This window comes from Melospiza georgiana, chromosome 11 (assembly GCF_028018845.1).
Source record: "Melospiza georgiana isolate bMelGeo1 chromosome 11, bMelGeo1.pri, whole genome shotgun sequence".
In the NCBI taxonomy this organism is placed as follows: Eukaryota; Metazoa; Chordata; class Aves; order Passeriformes; family Passerellidae; genus Melospiza; species Melospiza georgiana.
In genome coordinates this window covers 10,203,477-10,223,714 of record NC_080440.1, presented here as the reverse complement: position 1 = coordinate 10,223,714, position 20,238 = coordinate 10,203,477, and the positions used below count along the sequence as shown (strand labels likewise).

The 20,238-nt window shown below is 41.3% G+C and overlaps 1 protein-coding gene across 1 annotated transcript in view; it reads right to left on the bottom strand.

Annotated features, from left to right (window-relative positions):
• Positions 1-20,238, bottom strand: part of UROC1 (urocanate hydratase 1) — a 35,893-nt gene that overhangs the window by 502 nt on the left and 15,153 nt on the right. Inside the window, exons 9-19 of the mRNA XM_058032007.1 lie at positions 17,747-17,835; positions 17,221-17,283; positions 16,859-17,038; positions 16,264-16,361; positions 15,942-16,014; positions 14,914-15,035; positions 10,346-10,416; positions 9,338-9,436; positions 8,815-8,914; positions 5,550-5,631; positions 334-433 (exon numbers count right to left, since the gene is read on the bottom strand). Coding sequence (XP_057887990.1) covers positions 334-433; positions 5,550-5,631; positions 8,815-8,914; positions 9,338-9,436; positions 10,346-10,416; positions 14,914-15,035; positions 15,942-16,014; positions 16,264-16,361; positions 16,859-17,038; positions 17,221-17,283; positions 17,747-17,835 — 1,077 coding nt within the window. The remainder of the gene's footprint in view (positions 1-333; positions 434-5,549; positions 5,632-8,814; positions 8,915-9,337; positions 9,437-10,345; positions 10,417-14,913; positions 15,036-15,941; positions 16,015-16,263; positions 16,362-16,858; positions 17,039-17,220; positions 17,284-17,746; positions 17,836-20,238) is intronic.

Below are 20,238 nucleotides of genomic sequence, written 5' to 3'. Positions count from 1 at the left end.
CAAAAATAATTGTGCACTCCATCCCAGCTCTATAAAACTAGAACTAGCTTTGGATAACAGTATCATTTTAAGCAGTCAATGCTTTTGTAGTGGGATAAATATTTTAAAAGGAAAATGTCACTTCAGTGCATTTTCAACGATGAAATCAAAGAGCCAAATTCTCTGCCAGCATGTAAGGATGAAATTCTACCAACAGCCAGAGAAATCATAAACCCCTTTTCCATCAGCAAAACTCTGTGTTTTGATCTGTGTACAATCAAGATTCCCCCCCTCCCCCCCCAAAAAAAAAAAACAACCCTAATAATAAAGTATACATATATGAGTTTTGCTTACTCCATTGGAAACATCCCAGCTGAGCATCATCTTAGCTCGTTCTTCAGCTTCCTTGGACCCATCCAAAACCAGGCCAAATCCCCCATTGATCACTTCACCCCTAAAAAAAAATAAGGGAATCAAATAAAAATAATTCAAACCAAAACCATAAAATTTACAGAATTTTTTCAGGAAAAAAATTACAGCATTTTTTGTACTGCAAGAAGAGGGATGAGAATACAGAAATTATTCTGAATAAGAGACTATCAGTGATGTTTTATACTTATGATAAAAGAAAAAGAGTGTTTAGCAGGCAAAGGCCTAATTTCCTGACCTGCAGCAAACCTAGTCCACCTTTCTTGTAACACTCAGCTGGGAGTCAGGATCTGCTCCGAGCAGGGATACCAAAAATTCAGCTTGCTCTGTATCTCCCGAGTCCTGCACTTGTATTGGCTCTAAAAACAGGTGGAGAAAGGTTAACAGGTCTGATGGGCCAGAGATTTACCTGCCTCAGGGTGTTTTTAAAGGTTCAGCTCCTCATGTTTGCTGCACTACATCTAGCCAGGATCGTGAGGGTGACAGTGTGCTTACAGCAGCAGGCAGATGGATCTATTTATATTCTCTTGGGACAAATGGCAAAGCATAAGCATTTTATTAAAAAAGTGTTAACCACCACTTAATGCACATCTGCCTCAATCATTTCCAAAACCATCATTCATTTTGTATGAGATACAGAGATGTTTAAAGGCATTCAGTGCCAACTTTTCAGGAAGCAGACTTATTGGCAGGAGAAGAACAGAAATATGTTAAAATGAACAGATTATTCTTGGGAGAAATAAGAGTCTGGTTTTAAAGGACAGGGAAAACACGTAGAGGAAAACATCTTGTCTGACTTCAGAGTCTGGCCTGCTCAGCTCCCATTCCATGGCATATGGTGAATAGTGGTGGATGCAGCTGGGAGATTAATCTTGCTGTAAATCTGTGAGAGTTCTGGCATTGGAGCTCAGCATCAGCAATACCTGAGGGACAGGGCACATCATACAGCAGCACACAGTATGAGACACTAATGGAAATCCCTGGAGGGAGGATTTTGTCCTCTGAGTTTTATAGTTAATATAAGTTTACAAAATTTACATAGAACAACATCAGACATGCCCATTAATCAGATAGGAGATGAGAGTCTTCCAGTCCAGGAAGGAATTGCTTCTTAATGTGTATTTTCTAGCAGTAACTTGAGCTTCTGAGGAAATAGGGAATTGAGGCTAAACTAGAGCCTCACAAACCTGAGATCTAATTCCTGAAACTAGAGCTCACATTTTCTCAGTTTCAATGGAATGTTGTTACTCATGTGACCTTAATTGCATTTCAGTACCTGTGTGTTAAGTAGGACCCAATCACAGAGTTCATCTGGAGCCCTGAGTTCCTTGCTCTCATCATCATCACATCAAATTCATTCTCTGAATTCTCTTCACTTTTCCATTATCAGATATGTCACTATAACAAATGCATTTTCTATGAAAGGCAGAGTTGTCTTAAAAGTGACAGTTCTCACAGCAGAACATCACTGAATTAATTAAGTTTTTTAACTGGAAAATTTGAAAGAGTCATATTTTCAATTGAGATGTTTGAATATTGTAAGATCTGACTCTTCAAAATAAAATTATTCTTTTTGATTGACACTGTCAACTCTTTTCAGCCTGAAATTTAATTCCCAGGATGTTTGCACTGTGTCAAGCCTTTCACTAGTTCTGCTCTTAGTTTCATCTGGCTATGAGTATAAACAGCCAAACATCTGTATTTCTTGCAAATTCTACTTTTTGAATAGCTGATGTTGTTACTGTCCTCTCCAAAAGAGAGGACCAGACTGGATGACAACAAATGTAATTGTGCCAGGGCCAGTTGGTCCACCATACTCTGCTGCTCCTGTGTACAGAGGCCAAAGAACAGAGCACTGCTCTTTACTGTCAGAGTCCAAAGCCACAGAAACCTCTGGACCCATGTTTTATAAAGACATTCCATAGAGGAAGATGATGTTCCTTCAGTGGCAAAAATTCTCTCTGTCCACAGAATCCCAAAGATCATCCTGTGAATCTTAAGCATGAACAAGGAGCATCTGATCTACTTGCACTTTAAAAATGTAAATTTAAATTTTTAAATTTATCTTTAAAAAGGTACATTTAAATCCTTTCCATCAATTTCCATGGAGTTACTCCAGTGCAAATCAGAATCACTCACCAGGATCTGTTCTACTGCCTGAAACCACTGCTACATTAAATGCCAATGTTTGTTATGATGGATTTTCTAGAAAAACTTCTCTCTGCCTTCATTAGCATTTTAACATTACATTAACATTAGGGTCACATTTTCAGGTAATTAAAGAAACATGTGGCATTTTGACCTAAGCTACCTCCTATAATTTCCAGATGTCTCCTCCTAAGATGATCAAAGAAAACAAGGCCTCTCTCACAATCAAGATGTCACACTGTCAACAGTGCAGATGGATTCTTAAATTGCTTCTGCCTTTTAGTTACTACAGGTTATCCAGGCTCTGTGCTAATAAACATTCTGCTGCAAACAAACAGGCAGCAAAAATTAATAACAACCATTTGCTGCAATTATAGTCCAGACTATGTTAATCTTAAGTCTCTCCTGGAGTACATGTGATGCAGATTCCAGCTAAATAAATATTAATCCTGCCTTTTCTGCTTGTCCCACAAGGCTGTAACAGAAAATAAAGCACGTAAAAGGCACTTGTGCAGTCTCAAAGGGAACACACAGAGATCTGCCAGCAGTTCCAGGCAAGCCCAGCCTCTCCAGTAAGGACTGGCAGCTAAACACAGTGCAATCACTCATTTCTGAATTCCCAGGGCAGAACCTTGCCAATAACAACAGGATTTCACTCTAATCACATGTAATTTTGTTTATAAATACATGTAAACTTTCACTTTCACATGTCCAAATCAGCTGATGACAAAAAGAGTTTATGAAAGACATGGAGATTTCTTTATGGTAAAGTCAGGTGGATTTTTAGTGCCCCAGAAAAAGCTCTTAGAGAAAAAGCAAAACAGGGTAAAAAACTTAAAAGCATCTATCTTTTCCAGGCAAAGAAAGCAATGTTTTATGGCTGGGGATTGTTTTTCTTCTTTTGTCCCCTTTTAATTACTCCTGTGTCTCCTCAGAAGGCAAAGGGGTGTAGCCCTCTCACCTGGCAGGTGGTGCCACCTGAGTTAAGCCAGGAGGAGCCACCTGCCTGGCCTGGCTTTGGGGCTCTCCAGGCCAGGACATTCAGTGACACCACACGGTCCCCACAGCTGAGCCTCAGCATGGGGCTTGTGGAGGCTCTGCAGACACACACCTGATCTCCAGGCCCTGCATTCTGCACTGGGGCACAGCAATTTAATCACAGAGGGCTGTGCTGCTCCAAGAACAAGGCAAGCAGATACTGTTCAGCCCCCAAGCAGCCAAAGGAAATGACAAAAAGGAGGACCAAGCCCTGTTTTTCCAGAGATATTTTGATTTCATTGAATAGCCACACACTAATTTTCTGATGCTTTACATAAATTACAGCATAAATCTGCTCTGCCTTGTGGCAAAGTTTCTTTTAATGATGTAACTCAAGTTACAAAACAACTAAAACAGTAACTGAAACAGTAAACTGAAATTGCAGTGTGGTCAGGGCCAGTTTTCTAGAGCTAAGGGCAGTCTCACCATTCAGCCAAGCTGTCATTGAATGGCAGAGAGGGCTAAAAGTGTCCTGGAAGGATTGGCCTTCAAGAGACCAGAGAGGAATAGGATCATTTGTATCCTTTGAATTAAGCATCCTCAATGCAAAGAACATTTGTGGCATAAGCAATTATTTTAGCAATTATAATAATTATAATTATCATAAAAATATCCCAAGTACTTGGCACATGTTTTGAAAAGTGATTTGCTTTGTTGTATTTCATAAGCAGATATTTTAAAAGGTTAAATTCAGCTGAGGAAATAAGGACAGATCTTGTCTGCTGCTACCTCTGGAGCCTCAGACTGAGATGACCAGAGCAGGGAGACATTCTGGTACGTGTTTTCCATTCAGAATTATGGAAATTGTGAATGAAATCATGGCTGTGGGTCCTCATCACTGAAATCAGCAAAGTCAAATCTTCACTCCATGTGCTTAAGTCCTCAAAGCTTTCTTTTCCCACTGTTCAGTTTTGCTCTCTTGCACCCTTCTATGCAGTATTTATGTCACAGAAATCAAAGGAATTAAGAGTACAGCAAGGGAGTTCTTCAGCTGACCTGAAGGGATATTTTCTAGATTCAGCTCATCCAGATGAATAACAATTATCATAAAATGTCTCTGAGGATGACATCTGCTACAAGTTCTTTGACTTGCTGTTTTTGGCATATTCCAGCACTGTTTGAAACAGGGAAGTATGAGGGTTCAGCACAGTATTTAACAGAAGGTTCTGCCTCTTTTGACTGCTGACACCACCAAATGAAGACATGACTGTAAAATGGGAGAAGCTTGGGTGGAATATGCTGGAAAGTACAAACCAGAAGTAAAGACTGCAGTGTGGCCAGGCTTTCCCACCTCCTGCAGCTCTGCCAACCCAGGTAGCCTTTCAGTGGCAGATGGAGATTAGTTTCCATTTCCATATAGATTATTTCTTTCACTCTGCTTTTCAGTTTAGGCAATTGTCTTAGCTCTGCTTGTCAAGTGAAGGAGATGTTTACTTGGCTGTGGTCTTTAATGCTACAGGGCACAAGGAGGGAGAGAAAATCTGGGGGGTTTGCTGGCACCTGAGCTGGTTTGTCCCAATAACCCCTCATGCACTGCAGCAGAGGAGCACTTCTATTGGGGTCCCTAAGCTCACAGGTTTAAATACAGCTTGAGAGGAGACCTGAACACAATCCATCCAGTGACACTCTGGCTGTGCCTGTGTGAAGACAATGGTGGAAAAAAACCACCACAGCAGACTGTCCTTGTCCATCAAACTAAGTTCTTCAAACTGTGCTGTGGCCAGTGTTCAAAACACTTTTCCTGGACATATGAGCATTAATTAGAAAAAGAGTCATACAGCACCATACTTTGCTTGTCCTTTCAGTCCTCAATTCCAAGCCCATCCTTCCCACCATCACAAGAGTTCTCCTCTGGTACCACACATCTTCTCAGCAGTTCTGTCTCTCCTCCCCACACACACAGCAGTAGGAGCAGGATTCAGGGCCCAGCTTTAGGAACACAAACCAGCTCTCACCAGCCAACGCCGCCCCCGTTGTGCAGCGCGACCCAGGTGGCTCCTCTGAATGCGTCTCCCACGAAGTTCTGCACTGCCATGTCTGGGGGGAGAGCAAAGGGGTTACTGCCCATGGGCCACACTCATTTGTCTGCTGTGCTCTCCCCCTCCCACCAACACCTCCACTGGGGCCTTGGGAAAGCAGGGTTGGAGTCAGGTTTTACTCACAGCTTGTCTCAGATATACGCTTATTGTATTTGTGGGGACCCTCGTGGCAGGAAGGAATGATGAATCTGACTCCATCTTCTCAGAAGGCTAATTTATTATTTTATGATACAATACTATATTAAAGAACACTAAACTAAACTGTGCTAAAGAATACAGAAAGGATACTTACTCAATGCTAAAAAGATAATGAAAACTCATGACTCTCTCCAGAGTCCCGACACAGCTTGGCACTGCTTGGCCAAAGAGTCAAAACAACTCACAGCAGAATCCAATGAAACAATCACCTGTGGGTAAACAATCTCCAACCACATTCCAAAGGAGCAAAACACGGGAGAAGCAAATGAGATAATTATTGTTCTCCTTTTTCTCTGAGGCTTCTCAGCTTCCCAGGAGAAAAATCCTGAGCAAAGGGATTTTTCAGAAAATGTGAATGTGACACACACTGAACATCTCAGTCCTGGGAGTAACAGGCAAGAGAGATCTGTCTCCCACCCTGCCCTGACTTTAGAGGGAACAAATGCCAGTTTTACTCTGTGGGTTATGAGGGTGCATTTGTGCTCCCACACAGGCAGCTGAAGGAGCTGCCACTCTTCAGCTCTGAGATACTTCAGGCTGGAGAGAAAGACAATGCACTCCTTTGGGGCACCTTGTCATGTAAGGACAGGCTGGACACATCCATGTGTGTGGATTCAAAACAAGCAGGACACCTGGAACACTACATACCTTGCAGTTCTCACACATCTGAAATATTTTCAGATTGGAGTGCAGTTACTTCAGCCCTGTGCAGAAAGGCAGCATAAAGCTAAGGAGGTGCATTTTGGGGACAAAGTTGGGATGAAAATTATATCCACCCCAATTCTCTGAACATGTCAGACTTTTTCCCTGAGCAGGACCAGCTGAAACCACTAAGAAGGTTTGTCTAGAATAGGCCCTAAAGAAATATAATATGTATTTGTTCAGCAAACAAATACAATTTGATTAATGCATGGTTGCCACTGAATTGTTCACTAGAATTTTTTGTGCTCACTGCAATTTGTGCTAAAGCATATACCCAGAGAGGTGGAAAGAGATGCACACAGAGAATAAGAATAACATTTACTGAAAACATACAGAGTTAATTCAGGAAAGATTCAATACATATTTTGCAATATTTTTAACAGGAAAAATAAGAAAAACAGTTATATCTCCACCATCCACATCTGCAGACCCACAGTTATGCGTCTGATGGAAAAATGAGTTTACTTGAGTGCTAATCTATGTTAAACCCTTTCGAAAGCTCCATTATGGCATCTTTTATCTGACATTATGTCACATTAAGAACGCAATTATCATAATTACAGTGCTGTCGAGATTGAATGGGAGAGATCTGAATCTCCATCTTCTATAATGTACAGATTTTCTCCTCAGCCTCTGGCCTGATAAGAGTGGAGCTTGGACAAGGAGTGAACTAACAATGCAATAACTTGCTGCTCCTTGGCTTTGATAAAGGTCACTGGCTGCAAATGTCTGTGCTGAAATACATCTTGCAGAGCAGCAATGACCCATCAGGCTGAGGTACTTCAAAACAAAATGAGACAAACATTCTGGAAAAGTTCTGTGTGTTAAAGAGGAGAAATTTCTCCCAAACCAGCTCAAAAGTTATGTTAAAACAACAGGATAGATGGAAGAGAGGAAGACTATGATGTTCTTTTATTGCCTCCAGAGGCTCATCTGGTAAAACAGATTTAGGCTGGGTTCTAAAGACCAGTGATATCAGTGGCCAACAGGCTTTAGATAAGCCCTTGAAAAAGCCAAATGGATCACACAAATCACAAAATGCAAAAAAATCAGAAAGCATGATAAGCAATGGGGTTTAGCAAGCCTTGTTTCTATTGCCCTCTTCTAAGGGCATTGCCAGATGATTACTTCTGTTGCCAAGATGGAGACATTACTTTGAATTTCTGTTCTTTGTGCAGCTGCACCATTTTCTCTCAGCTTGTCAGAAACAAAGACTATTCAAGGCATCTATTTGCCCTATTAGAAGTAGCCAACATGCTCAAAAAGTGTTCAAGTGGCACTGATGGACACAGTTAAAAGCCTCATTTCACCAGGAAATCCAGTTAACAGGGAACTTTCCTCCTTGAAATTGAGCTATAATTTGGTTCTATTATGAATTCCCATAATGGAAGTAATTCAATATGCTCAGCTTCCTCTATCATAATTTCTCCTTCTACAGCAGCAGATCCTCCAATCTCACACCTCTTTGTGATTGTCAGCTCATGACACAGGGAAACACCACGGGACTAGAGCTATTACCCTAATTTCCACTTTACAGATGGAAAATTGAGGAAGATTTAGGATTAAAAAGTGCTTAGTGCTTTATCCATTTTTAGGTCTCCTGATATTTCTTGGGTTTATTTCTCTAAAAGATGGCTTCACAAACTGAAAAGCAGAGTCTGGTTAGCTCAGGTCATTTGTGCAGATTTAAAAGCTCCTTTTGTAGAGCAAATCTACATTTGCCCACAGTGAGACTTTAAGTGAGCAGCAAGGCCTGGCTTTTATTCTTATGCCTTTACTATCAATATTGCCTCATGACCAGAAAAGCTCCTTTCAGAAACTCCAGACTGTTTTCTTGAGTCCTCGGGCAATGAAATGAAAACAGCTGTGAACCTCTTTGTTTTCAGCAAAATATTATTATAGACATGATTTTGAGTTTGTGGATTCCAAGGAAATCAGGCTGTAATCAAATCACCTTTTTGAAATAGTGAGATTCCAAATTAAAATCAAGCAGAAGATACAATCCTCTGAGACTGCTCTCCATTTGCATTCAGATACATCTGGTGCACTCTCATGGAATTTCCAGCAGTGTTCAGGACCTCTCCTATGTCACCAGCTCCACATTCATGTCTGTACTGTTAAATCCCACAAAGCTTCTCAGGAAATCTGATTAATTGGGATTAAAGGGTGTTTTTTAAACAAAAACATTTTAAAAATGTTGCATTAAAAAAAAAAAGCTATTTCTGTTTCAAAGCCATTTCCTTGCTGGCCCAGGCAGACAGGCCTCAGCTGTTGCACTGACCTGCACAAAAGGCTGATCCATCATAAATGTTGGATGTTTCCCTGAAAGGGCTGTCAGTCCCACTCACATCATGGTGGTCTCTACTGAGGACCACTGGAGCCTGGAAAAAGCCAAGGAGAAGACAGTGGAATCCTTCAGACTGACACTGCTACTGAGGACATTATCTGCTCAATTCACTTCTGTCTTTTCGTATTTGGGGCCCTGCTAAGGAGTTACAGTCCCTGCTTTGTGCTCTCTGCAAATCACAGAATGATATGTGGTGCTTGTAGGTGCCCAAACAGAAAATTAGACAGTCTCATCATGAAACACAAGTTCAGAGTTCCTAAACTCATCTCTCTCCTGTGGCAGAGCACAATAGTGGTGGCAGGCAGAGAGGACTGAGCTCTAACACGAACTGGCCCCATGTAAATGACAAACACTTCTGCTGCTCTCAGTGCTTAAAGCTTTCTCCTTTCCCACCTGCCTCCTCAGCCTCAGATATTAAACTCAATTAGCAGAGCAAATCAAGACAAAAGAGACAAACCTTAATCTTTCCTTCAGAAATGGCTCTGTTAATAGCCACAGCTATGGACACACGCCCCTTCTGATCAGAATACAAGATTCTGGCTTGAGAGCCAACGACCTGGAAAAGAAAAGTGACAGAAGGATAATGTTCTCTGCCACTGGCTTATCTTCAGGTCCCAGATGAATGGAGTCACAGGAGTGACCCCTTTCCTTCCATAGAAGAAAGTGCAGATGATTTCTTCACCAACATCCAGCTTCCAGAAAAAAAAAAATTAAAAACCCTCTTTGAACTTAGTTTTATCTTCACTCACACAATCCATGAGATGTATTTCTGTATTCAGCTGCCACAGCCCAGTAAATTCCACTTTTTAATTTAACCTGATTGCTAGGCTATAATCCCCCTATCAACAAATCGCTTAACCAGCAGCTGAGAAGCAGAGGTTTGGAACTGGAGATGGTGGGCAGGAAGAGAAATGAAATGTGGCAAGGAACATCTGTCCTGCACAGCTCTGCTGTGCTTCCAGATTGGGAGAGCACAATGAGCTCTACAGCATCACTTGTTGGCTTCACAGGGAGAGCCTGTCTGAAAAGGAAACCACAGGACAATCCACTGGTGTCCTGCTTCCCACAGGGCAGAGGGATGGCAGCTCTTCAACCCTGTCTCCTGTTTGGGAAAGGGTTTGTGAACTGCACCTGTGAGGGGCTTGGTCCGCAGCAATGCCAAGAGGAATATTCTGAATACCACTGTGAAAGAAAGGTGTATACAACTGGGGTGGAGGGTGAGTCACACGTATGTTTCACTCCAGATACAAAAGTAGATATTGCTGGATTATTTTAATATTTCCAGATGAGAAAGTGAAGAGGAAGAGCTGCTTCAGCTCAACCTAAAATCCTGCTGTGAAGAGAAGGGTTTCAATTGTCAGCCCAAAAACTACAGAGTGTGTTTTCATTCCTGTCCATCCCTGCTTTTCCCCCCAGCCCTCAGTTCCAGGAGCAGCCCATCTGCTGCAGGAGGCTGTGCACTCACCAAGCTGTGCCTGCCGGCTTCCCGAATCCAGCGGATGTTGTCATGGTACTGCTGCTTCACAGATGTGCTCACTTGGGAGAGAAAACAAGGGAAAATACAGCTTGAAATTAATGCAATGTGTTCTAAATTTACTTTAATTCATCTGGCAGCACTAGGGAGTCACATTGTGCTCTCAGATACAAGCGTGCATATAGGAAATGCTGTATAAAGTTCTCTGTGCAGCTGATGCAGCAACCGCTTTATTATTTAGAGAAAGGTACAGGATGCCACTCAGGGCACAGCTGGAATGGTAACTCCCATTTGGATGTTCAGTAAACTAAATTAAAATGAAATATGGTTTACACGTACTATCCATTTTTGGTCACCTGTTTTACTGCCTACTAAATGCTAATCTATCACTAATCTTTGTTAAATTAGCTGTTTCATCAAACTCCATGACATTGGGTACTGCAATCCAGCCTTGTACCACATAGTGAATAACTCCCTTGAGGCAGCCAGCAGAAATTCTCAGAAGTAGCTTGCAACACACCCTTGAGGATAGGTTACACCAATGAACACCATATCTGGGACACAGATTTACAGCACAGCAGTTATTCTGTACAATGTGGTCCTTGGATGTTTTTGTATCAAGATAAAACTGAAGCCTTTTATCCAATGAAGAGGTTTGTTGCTTCACATTTCTATGGAACAAAAACTGCACAGGAAAATTTATTATTTGGGGGTTACTTTATACATCAATCCAGCCTACACCTTATTTAGATGTATATGTTACCTAAGAAGACAATTATATATGTCAATTATATATATAATTTAATATATATAATATTAAATTATATATGTTAGCATTCTCCAGCTCCTCTTTTCATTTACATGTCTCATTCTAACTCAAACTAAAAAGGAACAAGAATATATTTCAAGTGAAAGATAGTGAAATATGGCACATATCAGTCAGCCACATGGTGACCTCAGCACAATCAGCTGCCTCCAGTGGCACAGCACCATCTGTAGCGAGTCACAAAAGGGATAAGGGGTAAGTAATGGGTCAGAGGTGTTTTGGGGTCCTCGTTTAGGAGGTTTTACAGCTCAGATGGGGTTACAGTGCCTGAAGAAGTTACTGTCTGTAAGCTCTCTGTGGGCTAAGCTGTGTCACATTACCTTGCCCTGAGAGTCACACTCAGCTCCCAGGGCTCAGCTGAGGGACAGCACAGGGACCTGTTCATGCCCTGGAGTTTCAAGGCAATCATCTCTGCAGATGCAAAGACAGAACGTTCTCTGTTACTCTCCAGCTCTCACCCCTTTTCATGGTAAATTATAACATACAGATAACTTATGTTTCGAAGCCAAGCTGGAGAAACTGCACACTGCTAACTTGAAATTGTCCCTGAGGAGTGTTTGGGCTACTACTGCTGCACTAGACAGTATGACAGCAGTTAGGCAGGGTAGAACTAGAAAAAGGAAAGAGGAAAGTGTTAGAAACTTACAGTGAACCTGTGTTAAACTTATTGTTCAAGGGAAATGAAAAAAATCTGCTCATTCCTGCAGAGGCAGGCCTTCCATACCAAGAGCTTTAATGATCCTAAAGAGACCTGTCAGTGCTCAAGGGGCTGGCTCCAAGTGATAGCTCCTAAACTCTGCAGTGAGGATTAACATGTCAGCACATCACTTTGCAGGGAGTGAAAGATGAAACAGCTGCTAGTTCTGTCCTAATAGGATTGTGCTGCCACTCAGAAGCTTTAGGGAAGAAGCCTGTAGAAGGTGATGGGCACTGTTCACTTAGGTTGCCATAGATGTGTAATGGGAGTTCATTGGAATATCTCTAAAAAACCCAACAAAACAAAACCAAAACAGAGAATGGGTTCCTTTTCATCACTTTTATAAGCTCTGTCAGAGAATACTTAGCATATTTTATACTTCACAGTGCACAGACTTACAGAAAAGATCTTACAGAGGAAAATATCTACAGAAGTCAGATGAGAATACTGGCTACAAGGACCTATCCCAACACAGCACATCTGTCCCTTCGAGCCAGCCCCAATAAACAGTTGGATTCTATCAGTTATCCCTGGGGAAGTGAGGAACACTCCGTTTTATTTAGTCTTATTTCCTGCAATTGAGAAAATCTCACAATTTATTTTTTAGAAAGGCTTCAACTTTATAGTAACTCCATGTATCTCATTTGCTAAACTCCTGCCTCCACCTTCCCATCCCAACAGGAATGTGGTTTGGAGTCAGACAAGCAATTATATTGCTTCTGGTATTTCATAGGCCCTTGTACACACCTAGGGTTTAAAATACACTGAAAAGCACTGTGTATCCAGAGGAATTGTCCCAAGGAGCACAAAGACTGGCTCCCCCAGAGAGATTTACATTGTTCTGCATCAGCTCAGCCTTCAAACTACCACAGAGTTAAAAACAAGTTACACCCCAATCATCAGTGCTGCATCTCTCATGCAAAGGCCCTTTTAAAAGCTCAGGTAGCTTAGAAGTAGAAGCAGATAATAAAATTAGACAACTATCACAAAATCTGAAAGAAATTCATCTCCACAAAAGAAGAATGGTTAACAGTGGACTGAAGGCCAAGTTAAAAGTTTAGACTTGGAATGAAACAGAGGTCAGCTCCATAGAGTTTTTACTAAGTTTGTAGAACAGATTCTTTCATAAATTTCAAAGGTAGGCTCAGATTTCAGATATGTATGTGTATGAGGCTATCCAGACCCTAAAATTTGGTCCAAACCCAGGCCTCATAAAAAGTGGATTGCAAGTGGATTATTCAAGAATATGTATGCATGAATGTCTATTTTCTGATCAAATTGTTTTTCTTTCTCTATTAATCAAATTCCCATTGTCCTGTAAAATTTAACAACAAATCAAATAGTAGCCTTGCCCTTAAGCCTGTTTTCACCTGTTGGGATTTTTTATATGCAATTTTTTTCATTTAAATTAAGAATATACAAGCAATTGTTCAATGCTTTTTGTTTGTGCAAGAGATTTCTCTCCCCAGCTTTACATTACAGCTATATAAACACCCACATACTCCTGTACACAGAATAACTGAATTATTTCCCAGCCTTGCAATGCAAACCATCCAAAGGTCATACAATGGTTCAGTCCTGAGAGAAGATTTCTGGAATCTGCAGTGCATGGCAGAAAAATTACTGCAGATTTCTGAAGACAGATCCAGCAGTACAGTAATGGATTTCACCCTCCCTTCAATAAAGCCGAGGGACCAGGCTTAAAAACATGGAAGCTTCAATACCCACAGAACAGAGTAGGCACTTCTGAGTTATTGCAATGAGCTGGTTTTGCTTTAAACACAACTCATGTTCCAAGTGTTATTTCTTGAAAATTACTCCTAAGGAAAGATCAGGAGAATAGACAGAACCAAGGACCTTGCAAGGTCAGACCCCCTCTACCAATAATTCACCTCTTGGGAGGAAAAGGAGGCTGGACACCAGCCTTACGTCATGGGAAGATAAGAGTAGTTTTATTCCAAATGAGAGACATCTGAATAGGGTATATCCTTTTCAAAAATATGACCCAGGGTTCTCCCAGTGCTGATTCTTCCTGAACAAACAGGAGAGCATTCAAAATGTCCACACTTCTCTTTGTATTTCTATGTCTGTCATGAAAAAAGCAACAAGTATTTCAATATTACCAGGGAAAAAATTATCAAGCTCTTGTTCTCAAAATATGGTTTGGGTTTCTGATCCCTTTCCTTTTGATCTGGAAGAATTCCTCAGAATTCAAGGATTATGTTGGTGATTCTGGAAAGCACAAAATCTGGTGCTCAAAACAGAAGAGCTGAGGATTTCAGTGCTTGGGGACAGTGACAAGGCTTTGACCCTACTGTTTGGTAAGTGCAAGGGTAGGGAAAGGGGTAGAGCCTTCCTCTCCATCCTGGGACACCAGGATTAATGTTTGCTGACACAAAATTAGCTTTGTCTCAGTTCCATTCATAAGCAGGGGATACCAGCAATAGCCCAGTTTCAGGGATGTGGAAGAGTGCAATTCCTAGATCCTAGAGTAGCACACAGAGCCATGCAGGTGTTCCAAACTGGTTCCACCAGTCAGTAGAAATAGCTGCCAATCTATTAACAAATGACAAAAAAGATCTCAAAATTGTAATCACAAAAAAATGACACTGGATGGAGCACCACACCCAGGAAACCTGAGTTTCCTGTCACAGATCTCCTTGCTAAACTTTTGAAAGCTTCCCTAGGTTTTTATACCTCATTTACCTATGAGACAGGGGCAAAGCAATTTGACTCCTTAAATTACTCTTGGAGACCTGATGCTGAAAAATACTGATTGCCTTAAGGTTTCAAGGCAACAAAGCTTAAAAACACCCGTAACAAACAGAAAAGCTCTTAGCCAGAATTGCTTTGGGATCAACATCCATGGTGGTTTTCTGTTCAGGCTAGGAGTTTAAACAGCAGCAAGACTTCCTGCTTACATGGAACCTGAAGGCCCTGCTTTCCATGTTTTCAGCCAAAAGCCAGCACACATTCCAGCTCTGGGTTTCCTGCTCTCTCCAAAGCCCCCAGGTGGGGAGTGGGATGATTTCTCACCTCCCTGGCGGATGGAGTCCTCCAGCACTGCCATGGCAATGGAGTCAGTGGTAGCAAGGTCCCGTGGGTCACCTGAGGTACAAACCCAGCGGAATGGCCCAAATCCCAGGGAAAAAATGTCCCTGGGAAGAGAACATGTTTCATTAAGAGATAGTTGAAATTCTTTCCTTATTTATCCTGGCTGCTAGCAGTGCTTTTTCTTTCATTAGCTGGAGACAGAAGAATTTGAAACATTTTCAGTGCACTAATCTAAACAGAAGCATCAAGGACCATTAGCTGAGAAATTAAACAGTGGGGCTTCATGCAGCCATCCATTGGTATGTAGAAGTATAGTCAGGCCAGAATTCTGATAGTCATGTTGGACAGTTCAATCAAGCGCATCATCAGATGAACTGCAGCTCTCCTTCTGTTTCATCAAATATACTCTCCCTGCTGCCTGGTCTGGGTGTCCTTAACCCAGGCCAACCCTGAGTGCATCTGCACTGTCAGGCAAGGGCAGGTTCTGAGCCCAGACTCATTTGCTGTCCACATTGTTTATGTACAATAGTGGGACACGCTTCGCTTGAGGGCCGGAAGAAAAGATCTAATCTGGTTGGGGCCTTACCCTGTGCTCAGGCTCTTATTCACATGGCATAGGCAAGCTAAGCATGAGTCAGAGGAAAATGAGTTACAAATCCAGTCCCTCAGCTGATCTCCTGAGCTCAGCTGTTTCCACAAGCAGCATGTACAGTGTGGCACAGCTGGTGACACGGGCAGAAGAGTGTCCTGTTTCCATCATGCTTGTAACTTCAGGGCACATATACGGCTTGGATGATCTGGGATTGGTCTCTACGGCTCTGAAGAGACAAGCCCTCAGCTTTCAGCACCTAGAAGTAAAGTTGCCTCTAGGCACAGTTTGAGGCTGTGACCTGGCTCTTCTTGAGCAGAACTGCTTAAGGAAAAGTCATGCACTAATCTCTGTAGGACTCTCCCTCTGAACAGAGGGAGGCACAAGGTACTCAGCATATTCCCAACTCTGCCCAACATACCCCATGATGTGCTGAACATAGGAAGGATATCGAAATTCTGTCTTATTTGCTCCTTTTTTTGTAACATCAGCACCTATAAAAGAATTTTAATAGTCAATCACTTGATGGAGGAAAACTATAAAATGCAAAACCAGACTGCACACAAGATCCAATGAAGGTTGTATCTCAGCCAGGGAGGGTCAGGGGTCTCAAAGAACAAGAGAGAAAGAAGGACTAAAGATTAGAATTACAGTGGCCAACCCTGTCCTATTTAACATACACAGCTGGGAAGATGCATCCAGGATTGTCCTTGTTTCTGCCCACAACTCCAGGATCTACTCACCAGCTCTCTGAGCTTCCAAGAGAAAAGCATTGCCATAGTCCCAGAAAAACATGCCCTTATCAGCTAGTTTGTTAATAGCAGCCACATGCCTCTTCAGACTGAAATAAAGAAGCAAACAGTTATTCTTGATGAAATATGAAAAAGGATAATATCATTAACTAACCAAAGGCATGGGAGTAGGAGGAGACAGAGGCAACGGAAAGACCCCAGATAAATTCAGACATAAACCCACAAGATATCAATTGAGATGCTTTCAGTCTCTGTAGCACCTGGTATCCTCAAATACTGAAGGGATTTACAGTCATTGAGGAAACTTAAATAGCAAAGAGGTGCCACATCTTTCAGCCAAGCAACACAGTCAGCTCTGGGGATGGAAGCTGATAAAAACCAGCTGGCACAAAACTGCAGAACAGTTTAAGTAGTTCACAAAGCAGAGAAAAAACTGAAAAACAGAACATCGCTGTTCTGGTGTGCACCTTGGCCCAAACTGCCCAAAGTACCCTTTCTTTCCAGCAGTGGGATGTACCCCCTGACTGCGTGGCTTGAAGAGCAGTTAAGCCCAAAGGTTATGAAGATGAAAGATCAAAACCTTCACCTCTCTTGTACCAGTGTCCGGAACTTCCCTGGGTTGGAGGAGAGCAGCTGCTTCCCCTCCTCAAAGCTGAGCTGCACTGGGTAGTACCCCCCGTTGAATGGGTTGTGGCAGGAGGTCTGGTCAGAGCCCAGGTCCACCAACAGCTCTCCTGTTGTGTCCAGCTCATGCACCAACCTCTCCCTAGGGAGGACAGAAAATGAACACAAGGGTGAAGGACTCCCTTCAGACAGCACATTTTCATGAGCATCTACAGTAATGTACTCAGCACTACACTTAATGTCTCTTCTAAGTTTGGGAACTAATTCCACATTGACCAAAGAGCCAGAGCATTAATGTATGCATTATCCATTCACATTACTTACCACAGATCTACCACATTCCCATGGTAACCCAAACTGAGGGCAATTTTATTCTTTCTTGCTTCTCTAGAAAATAATAAAAAGATTTGTTGAAGAAAATGCACCTTGTTCTATCTTGAAATGTACAAATCACACACAGAATCAAATCCAGAAAAAAAAAAGGTTTTATGTTGTTTTCAACACTTATCTCAGAAACAAATCTTTCAACATTTACATAATTGTTAATCACGGATTCCACGAAGCTTGAGTGATGCTGCAAGTGTAACATTAGTTGTAATTGCTCCATGCATATTCATGAAACTAAACGAAGACAAGTTTAACATGTACAAATGATATGCAGCATTAGTAGTCACTAATAAAGACTGCTGCAGCTTGGGAAGGTAGATGCACGTTCCAAAGCAGAGCTGGAATGAGAAGAGGTGCCCCTCAACCCCTCCTGCGTGCAGACTACAATGGCACAGGGCAGAAAGATGTGAGTGCAGGGTTAGGAAGCAGAGCTAAACTCACAGAGTTGGGTTACAAGTCATACCTAAGGCGAGCAATGCAGTGGTCCAGGTTGTTAGAGATTTCCATCAGCCACCCCTGCTTGTGGCGCTTCAGAAGTGCTGCTTCATCAACCTAAGAGAAACAGCAGAGACCTTAAAATTCCTGTTTCCCCCATGCAGTCATTTTTACCTTTAGTTTTTCAATTAACTTGCAGGAAAAAGTAACAGAAAGTAAAGGTAATAGCCCTCATGTTACCTAGAGTTATACATATATATAGTAAGGATATAGATTATATATATATTTATATATAAACTACTGTTCTGTTCTCTTTCACTCCAGGCTCAAAGCAAGAAATAGAATTTTTTGATACATCACTTCCCAAAATATTTTATTAATCAAAATTTATCATTGAAATTGTATAAGAGGTAATGTAAGCATTAAGTATTCCTATTGTTTCTTTTCATGATTATGTTAAAAGACAAAAATGTTTCAAATTTATTTTCAAACTCTGGCTATGTTTTGTGAAAATAATATTTTTTAATAATTAAGAAACTATTTTCATTTATCAGGCCAAAGAGACATTTCTGCCAGGCTGCCCAAGATGAAGCTATGGTTTGCTGAATAAAATTAACCCTCACTTTTGTTCTTGGACTGCTGGTTGAAAACCTCAACCAAATATGGAAAGAAAAGAGGAAAGCATTTTCCTGTCCCAGCTGCCTAATGCTGCAGAAAAATAGCTCAGAGCAAAACCAAACTGTGTCTTTAATTCCCTCTTGCTTGAACTTTGAAGTTCCAAATAAGCTCAATCCCAAATCTGTGCTCTCTCCTGGGCTCAGCTCCTGTGTGTGCCAGTGTGTACGTGCTGAAGGGACAGCTGGATAAAAATATAAATGGATGGACAAACGATGGAGGCTTTGGCACAAATTCCATGTCAATGGTCCAATGTACAAGCTTGCACATCATTAATACATCTATAATGAGCTATCAGTGGCATAAGGCAAGAGGCAAAATTAATTTAAACCCATATTCTGTGGTAGCAACAGATTTAAACCCCCCACAGTGATGTGTGTGCATGAGAACACATGACCTGAGCATCTTCTAGTATTTCATTAAAGCATTTTTTTCCTTCTCTATAATCTTCCCCCATAATTTTAATTCCTTCTCATTAAGAAGGTATTTATATGTAAATTAAATAAATTCTGTATTCAGGAGTTGCTTGAACACCAGGAAACCTTTTCTTTCCCAATTATTCTTAGCATGGGACACCCATCCATCATTTTTTCACATCAGTAATGAAGACTATCCTTCCCAAACCCCAGATTATGATAATAACAGTGTCACTGCCAATGGAATTATTCAATAAAGTCAGATGCCATGGGGGACAGCTTCTTCTGAGATATTTAAATCAGCACAGGAGGAAAAATATTAAATGGTCTGTATGATTTACAGGAATTGAGTTCATTTAAATCCCCACATAATACAGATCAGATCTATTTAAATGTTACCACATCCTCAATATTTTACTTTAGTTCCTTCTGACATTCCTAGTCTTTCACAGACTTGCTGGATCAAGAAAACTCACTTCCTTTGAACCACACTTTCAAAAATATGCTCATTTTTGGATCAGCATCTCAGTAATTTAAAAAATTGCATGAAGAGAATGAGCTAATGCTGGCTCCAGTGTAATCCCAGAGAGCCCAGTGCAGCTCAGAGGAGATATCTGGCCCTCCACACCATTATTTAATAAAATTACAATCAGCTTCCTGTCAAACAGGAGAGGTAAAATACTCGCAGCACTAATCCCTTCTGTCAGGGCTTCGGAAGCCCTGGCTGACAAAACGATCTCTTGCACAATTCAATGTCATTTGCATAAATAGTTCCTTAAATAAATAATATGTACATATATATAGCTATCCACATGTGCTCCTGAGACTCATTTCCGACAAGGATCATCTCACAGGAGATAAAAACCAGGCAAAATTCAGTCTCCTGAACAAAATCATCTGCAGCCATAGAGATGAAAAGGACGAAGGATGGCTGTGAATGGCATTCACTGAAATCTTGCCTTTGTATTCCAGCATTTAAAAGACCAGGATGTCAGAAGTCTGAATAAAGATAATTTATTTGTTAATAATTTATTCAATAGTAAATTGAATAAATTTATTTTATCTGCAGGGAGTACCTGATGAGATCTCAAAGATGCAAAACCCAGGTGCTAACAAAAGCACCTTTGCAGCCTTTCTGTAAAGCTGATGAAGCCCAAGCCTTCCATCAGAGACCTGAGGCAGCCAGAGCAGCCAGGGTTACTGCACATGACATGGACACACTGACCCATTATGTTTTGAAGTTTAATTGTAACTCAAATGGCTCAGATTATGATATTCTTATCCTTTGCACTGCAATGTGACATGCCCACAGCAGAGGTTTCCCAGCTAACTGGCTATAAATGACTTTAGCTGAGAAAGCCAAGCTCCCACTCCAAATGTGCAAATGGCTCTTCTGACAGCATCATTCTGCATCATTTGTGAAGCAATT